General features: G+C 50.4%; 1 protein-coding gene across 1 annotated transcript; it reads right to left on the bottom strand.

The window, feature by feature from the left end:
* Positions 1 to 68: 68 nt before the first annotated feature.
* On the bottom strand, positions 69 to 5,684 carry LOC122864534 (gastrula zinc finger protein XlCGF57.1-like). Its single transcript, XM_044172073.1, has 2 exons — positions 5,001 to 5,684; positions 69 to 3,231 (listed from the first exon to the last, which is right to left on the bottom strand). The coding sequence occupies exons 1-2, from the start codon at positions 5,278 to 5,280 to the stop codon at positions 1,571 to 1,573; spliced, it is 1,941 nt and encodes a 646-aa protein (XP_044028008.1). The 5' UTR covers positions 5,281 to 5,684; the 3' UTR covers positions 69 to 1,570.
* Positions 5,685 to 7,376: the final 1,692 nt, after the last annotated feature.

Here is a 7,376-nt window from a genome sequence, read left to right as displayed (position 1 = left end):
AAAATCAACGGACCAAAAATGACAAAGTCAACATTTCTTCAGTTTCAGAGCCAAATGAAGCAGCTGACTGTTGTTGTATGTTTTTATTCTCGGTGTGTTTCTACAGGAAACGGAGCGGCAGACCAATCCGACTCGTTTCTCAGCGTTTCGGCCGATAACACCTGAGAAGCGTTCGGTTTTTACACACTTTTAAAAAAAACACATTAATGAATTTATCTTTCAGATCTTTGTGTGAAATTAACGGAGAAAACTGCAGCAAAACCAGCTGCAGTTAAAACTTCTTTTCATTTGATTCTTTCTACTTTATTATATTAAATGTTGAATATAAAATACAAACTCTGCAGTCAGAAACAAAAAGTTCAAACAAACAAACGTCAGATCATCTTTGGACACAATTACTATCAATAATGTGTTTTGGTGACTTATTTATGGTTAATAAACTAATAATTGCAGCTGTAGTTTCTTCTGGTTTCCGACTGTTTGATTAATCGAACCCGTGACCCGCGTCCGACCGCGGGAACCGGAACCGGACTCTTCAGCCCCTCTCAGACACGCAGTCTGCAGCGCCGCTGCTTCATCTGTCTGTCAAAGCGCCGCCGTGTCGTCGCTCAGGCAGACGGGACTGCCGCGTTAACGTGGACAGCACATTGACAGAAAGAGACACGACGCTGGCTGGCGTTTGTCAGCTGGTGAACGACAGGAAGCGCCTCGGCTGCTGGGAAACTGAGGAGAGCCGAGAAGAGTCTATTATAAAGTCTTATTTCATGACCGCAGAGCAGAAGCTGCAAACCTTCGCACGACCGCAGTAATAATCTGGCCGACAGTCTCTAAATTTCTCTTCTTATACGTCTTCACATGCAGCACGTCCCGACTCTACTTCCCGTCGGATGTGACGCAGCTGAGAGACGAAACTCTTCTTCCTTCATATCGTAACTTTCGCCAGCTGACAAACATCAGCGAGCGTCGCGCCTCTCTCTGTAAAAGTGCCGTCGTGTCTGAACGAAGCCGAGGAACATTAATGTGCTAAAATCACCGTTAAATCCTCTGAACAGCGTGAGGGAAGCTTCAGACTGTCCAGCCGTAAGATTAGAGATTAGCTAAGAAACGCCTTCTTTATTGGGGGGGAGGGGGGTCGACAGAGACGGACCAGAGGGCGTTTCCAGCGTCTGAGTGATAAAAAGCCGTCACTTTAACAGACAGAGGACTGTTATTTATTCTATGTGTAAAAAGGGGCTTTATGTTCTGGTCCCAAAGAACCTGGAACTTGGATTTCGTATCACGTCCTGAGCAGAACGGCTCTGTGACGTTGTGTTAAACAGCTTAAGGAGCCACAGGAACTAAACGTCCCTTCTGCACAGTCCTGTTTGCGAAGAACCATGAAGACCTTCAGAGCGTCTGTCTCTACTGTAGAGAATCTGAGGTTTACGTTTGACCAACCAGTGATGTTCAGCACTGCAGACTCCACCCCGATAACTACTGATAATTAAAAACTCTCTGACTCACAGGGATGGACGTGAGTCTGACTTTACACCGTGTGACTCTTAGTATCTCAGCAGATGTTACAAACAGTTCACAGCTGGATGAAGTCAGTGTGAACTCCTTCCTGTCGTTTCAGGTTCGGGGTCACAGCTGAATCTTTCGTGGCTCGTTCTCCGGTGTGAACCTTCATGTGCGAGTCCACCGAGCGTTTCTCCTGGTACCTCTTCCCGCAGACCAGGCAGCTGTAAGGTTTCTCCCCGGTGTGCGTCAGCATGTGTCTCTTCAGGTCGATCTTCTGGACGAAGCCTTTGCTGCAGAGCTGGCAGCTGAACGGTTTCTCCTTCTTGTGGAACCTCTCGTGCGTCTCCAGCGAGATCTTCTGGCGGAACCTCTTCCCGCAGAGGCTGCAGATGAACGGCTTCTCGCCCGTGTGGATCCTCATGTGGGAGTCCAGGTTGCCGATCTGCCGGAAGTTTTTCCCGCAGACCCTGCAGGTGTACGGTTTCTCCCCGGTGTGGATCCTCTTGTGCACGTCCAGATGCTGGCTCATGGTGAACTTCTTGCCGCAGACGTCGCAGGAGTAAATCCTTGGCTTCCCTCCCGTGTGGCTCTTGATGTGTCTCTTCAGGACCGTGTTTTCGATGAAAGTCTTCCCACAGAACTCGCAGATGTACGGCCTCTCGCCGGCGTGCAGCTTCATGTGTCTCTCCAGTGAGCCTTTCCTGGGGAAGTCCTTGCCGCAGTCTTTGCACCTGAAGGGTTTCTGGCCTGTGTGGGTCCTCATGTGGATCTCCATGTCCCTGAAGCTGATGCCGCAGATGTCGCAGATCCTGCTGGTTTCTCTGTGGCTCTGGATGTGAAGCTGCAGACTCTCCGAGGACTCCGACTGCTCTCCACAGACACCACAGCGACATGCAGGGTCGTTTAAATGAGTCTCTGCGTGCCGCACAAAGTTGCCTTTATTGTGAAAGGCATTCCCGCAGACCTTGCAGCAGTGAGAAGGCGTCAGACTCGGTTTCCTGCGTCTGCTCCTGACGACAGGCGCAGCGTTGTCGGGCTCGTGGCTCCGGACGTGTCGCCTCAGCTCGGCGCTCTTGCTGAAGCTTTTCCCGCAGACTTTGCAGCTGAACGGCGTCTGTCCGTCGTGGGCTTTCATGTGGCGCTCCAGAGAGCCGGTGTGGCTGAACTCTTTGTGGCAGACGGTGCACCTGAACGGCTTCTCCGCCGTGTGGATCCTCATGTGCGTCACCATGTTGCCCTTCTGGTTGAAGCCTTTGCCGCAGACGTGACAGCTGAAGGGTTTCTCTCCGGTGTGCAGCCTCAGGTGCGTCTCCTGAGCTCGGATCGAGGGGAACTTCTTGCCGCAGACGTCGCAGGTCCGGCTGCTGTCGCGGTGCGTTTGAAGGTGCAGCCTCAGACCGGCGCTGGACTCCAAACGCTCGCCGCACAGACCGCACAGGGACTCTGCCTCCTTCAAGTGTTTCTCCACGTGCTTCATCAAAAAGCCTTTCCTGTCGAAGGACTTCCCGCACACTCTGCAGCAGTGAGGCGTCGCCTCTTCACCGTTCTCGTCCTCTTCCTCCTCGCCGGCCGGATCGTCCGGAGAGGCCGGGCGGCGGTCCGGTTCAGAAACGTCCTCTGGTCCGGAGGAAGTGCCGGGCAGAGGTTCCTTCAGTCGGCCGTCCACGGAGACGTTCTGCTTCAGATGTTTTTCATCAGAGACACTCTGGACACCGACTGACAGACACAACTCTGCAGAGAAAAACACACGACACACGTTTACTGCACACAGTTGGTTTGAATCATGTTATGTGTCATTTAAACTTTCTAAAGGAACAGTTCAGCGTTTACCGAAATCCTCTCCTTCTCTTTCTCGCCGAGAGTTAGATGTTTAGTCATTTCTGTGAATATGAAGCCGTTTTTTATTCTTAGATATCTCAAGAAATTTGGTGTGTCCATAAAACATGTCTGTGTTTGACCTGAAGACACTCAACACAGTGCTAAGTGGATCATCCACAACTGGCTGAGATAAAAGATGTCCGGTGCAGGCAAAGCCGTGATCAGAGACATCGCAGCACTCGTCTTAACACTGACAGCCCGCTGTGCTCTCTGTTACATCCATTCAACTCTATTCATCTCAGGTTTTGAATCATCGTGTTCATGTGGACTTGTTTTTACTGTCTGAACCTCGGTAACTTTTACCGCCGGCTCCTCTGGTTGTGGCGGCTGTTTCTGTATAAATCAAAGCGATTTTTGTTGCTCAACTAGCATCATTAAGTTGCCCTGTGGATATCATGTCGTAGCCGCGTTTCCACCGCAGGAACTTTCCCCGGGGACCAGGAACCTTTGGGGGAACTCAGAACTCCCAGGCCGGCTGAAGCCGCGGTGGAAGACATCGGCTCACATGCTGCTTGTTAAACGCTGTAATGCTAGTTGTTGTCATGCTACTGCTACCCTTAGCTACACGCTAACGCCAACTGCTAATGCTAACCGCTAATTGTGTAGAATCGTGGTGTTCGTTAAGACAAGGGTCGGCTAAATCGATCGTACAAAGCGATGTTTTCTTAACGTCGTCGCAGCGAGACGCAGCGAGACGCAGAAGGAACTTTTTAGCTCCTTGAAAAATAGTTCCCGGGGATAAAAGTTCCGGGTACTTTGGGTGGAAACGCGTCTTTATAGGACGGCTGTGAGTAAACGTGAGCGAGTCTGGACTCGACCTGCCAGTGAAGATGTTCACCGGGTCTGACGCAGGAAGCTGCGAAGAGACAACGATCTGAGCGGCGTCAGACTTTAAGGCGATAAACACAGTGTTGCTGTAGGTCCGCCCGAGGAAGGTGAGTACAACAACTACAGAGAGGGACGTCAACAACCACTGTGTTGCCTAGCAACGCAGCGTTGTGCGCGCACGTGTCTCTGCAGCCGGATGCCGCTCGCCGCACCGCCGCAGGGTCCAGAGCTCTTTTATTTATCGGCCATCTGTCTGAGTTTCCTGGTTGATGGCAGCGAGGCGACACAGCGTTTGTCTCTCACTGGTCACCGCTGGTACGCAATCTGTCTGCACAGATGGACTTTACTGCTGGTTTGGACATCAGGGCTCGGTGGCGTGACGGTGCATCGCACGTCACCGGCCATTTCCAAAATGTCTCACTTACTTTTCACTTTTAGCTAAGTTCACTTACTTTAACTTGAGTATAATATTGTGATAGTCTTTCCATCTCTGGCTCCGCTCAGATGCAGACTGAAGGATCTGGGCTCTGCTGCTCTCTCTGGGGGGGGCAGCCGAGAGAGCGGACCAGGACACCAGACCACCTCACCATTAGGACCAGGTCCTTGGCTGTGACAGCAGTGACTGACGCCTTTTGCAGGTTAAATAAAGGTTTTGCTGCACCGTTTAAACTGCAGCGGTGGCTGCAACTCAAGGGCCACTTACTAGTCCTGCTAAAGACCGTGTAACGTGGTGGAAAGCTCCAGAAGACAGTAAATGCACCCCGAATTAAGATCGTTTTCTCGGATGTACTGACCTCTCCTGTCGGCTGCAGGTTCGGCTCCAGGTTCGGCTCTCAGACTCTCCCCGGGCTCCTCCGGTCCTCTCTCGGCCGCTCTGGCCGCTTCGAACACGGAGAAGATGTGTTCCACGGCCGCGGCGACCCGCTCCGTCACCAGCTCCTTCAGCTCCTCCACGGCCGCCTGCCCGCGCTCCTTCAGCAGCCAGAGGATCTCCTCCGCGGCCGCCGCCAGCTGCTCGTCGATCACCGCCCGCAGGTTCCGGGTCTCGCTGCTTTTGGACCGTTTTTTGGACATTTTGGCGGAATTTCCACCGAACAAAGAGGAGTATGTAAACAATGCGACGACGCTTCCGGGATCCCCAAAGCTGCGTCTTATGGCGTAAGACGTCGACGTTGCCTACGCTCAGATGTTACGTCATCTGCTCCGAACGTGGCTCCAGGATCGGTAGCATGGTAGCATGGTAGCTGCTAACGGCTAACTGCTAACGGCTAACTGCAGGTTTGAACGTCTCGTCTGAGGTTCTGGATCTCAGCGCACCGCTACACCGGGTTCGAGCTTCAGACCAGACGCCATCCAAAATCAGCCCGTTCAGTGTTTCCTTACCAGTCTACAGAGATGTATGACGTCAGAGACGTAAACTAACACGCGCTGTGCAACATAATTATTATTTTCATAAATTCGGCTTATAATTAAAGCATCAACAAGCACGTATTTGTAAAAAAAACAAACTTTTAAAGTAGTTTAACGTCACGCTGCTCGCCACCCTCGTTCTGAAACATGACCGACTGAAATATTATAATGAGTGTTGATAATAATAATAATATAATAATATTATATTTAGTGATAATAATGTGGGTGAGTTTGTTGTGGTTTCATCAGTAAAACATCAGAGGTGTCAGGAAATATGAAATGACTTAATACAAGTCAGCAAAATAAGCTTAAAGTATCAAAGTGAAAACGCTTCTTATATTATTACATCATTTATATTGTTTGTTATTATTGACACATTGATGCATAAGCAGCATTTTAATATTGTACCTAGTTTAACATTTTACTACTTTGTGTACTGTTTGGTAGTTTAATCTATAAGAATGCATTAGATTTGTTTTGTATGTAAACTATTAATCTGCAGAGGAACCAGTAACTCCAGTGGGCAGATGAACATAAGGAACTCTGCGGAGGCAGTATTGCTTCTTTAAAGTGAAGCGTGCGGTTCTCCACAGCACAGGTGAAGGCGGGCAGTTACTCAGGTAAACGCTAACTGTAGAGAAGCTAAGGTATCCTTAAAGTATTAGATTTTTGATAGGAGTTTGGTGTGACTGAGTGGGAATCATTCCACAGACGATGTTTCTGTTTGTGATGTTTCGGGTCGGAGCAGCTGAGATGCCTCGATATAAGAAGAAGAAGAAGAAGAAGAACGGTGTTCGGGACCGATGGCCGGACTACAGTGCCTTTGAAACCGTCTCTGAACAGTCGGGTCTCAGAGTCTGACTCCTTCGCCGGTGTCTCGTTAGACTCCGCGAGAACAGACGGAGCTGCAGCCTGAAGCCGAAATAAGGAAGGCAGCTTCCTCGGTGAGAAAGGCAGGGGTGTCCCCTCGTCCCCTCCAGAGGGACAGCCGGGTGTCCCCTCGTCCCCTCCAGAGGGACCTCGGACCTTGTTGCGTCCCTGATCTCGAGCAGTGCCCCTTTCCAAACGCTGTCTCCCAGTTATGGTAGAAAAGTTGAACTTTAAAGGGACAGTTCACCCAAATCAGGAGTCCAGATTCCTCCTCTCAGCTGCAGCTGTTTGTCATCCGGAGAGTTTCGGCGTGAGCGGCCGCAGAGACGTCAACTCAACTCAACATAATCCTCAGGTTTGTTGTGAGCGGCTTCGTGGAGGAGCTAACTCCCATCAGACCTGAGGATCCAGCACCCGGGTCCGGAGCTCTGGAAACAGTTTTTAAATGTATGTATTTATATTCAAACACGCAGACGTCTCTACGGCCGACATCTCCGAAACGATCCACATGATAAACGGCTACAGCTGAGAGGAATCTGCGGTTTGGATTTTGGGGTGAACTGTGCCTTTAAGCGGCTCCGCGAGGGGAGGGGCGCCAGACTCTCGGGGGGCGGGGAAACGTTACCGTCGAGCTTCTACAGAAGATTAGATTAAACTTAGAAAAGTGGGAGAAGATCAAACGTACGGCAGCACGATGCCCAGAGTCACAATACTAAGACTATTTTTAAGCAATTGGTGGCACGTGGTTTGGTCAGACCACTTTGGATCCAGGTTTTAGACATTTGAAGTAGTTGTTTTGGTTCAGAAAACCCTTTAGGTCCGAGGTCCTGTCTGCTGGGGGGCCGGTCCCGAATACCAAACATCTCCATTCTTTTCCTTCTGGGTTTATT

Source organism: Siniperca chuatsi, linkage group LG17 (assembly GCF_020085105.1).
Source record: "Siniperca chuatsi isolate FFG_IHB_CAS linkage group LG17, ASM2008510v1, whole genome shotgun sequence".
NCBI lineage: Eukaryota > Metazoa > Chordata > Actinopteri > Centrarchiformes > Sinipercidae > Siniperca > Siniperca chuatsi.
Note: the sequence above shows the minus strand (reverse complement) of the source record. Positions and strands in the feature narration are given on the sequence as shown.

Bases quoted from the DNA above. Each gene is read 5' to 3' on its own strand.
- LOC122864534 (XM_044172073.1), bottom strand. From the start codon at position 5,280: ATGTCCAAAAAACGGTCCAAAAGCAGCGAGACCCGGAACCTGCGGGCG. The intron at 3,232-5,000 runs GTCAGTACATCC...TTTTCTCTGCAG, and splicing joins ACCTGCAGCCGACAGGAGAG to AGTTGTGTCTGTCAGTCGGT.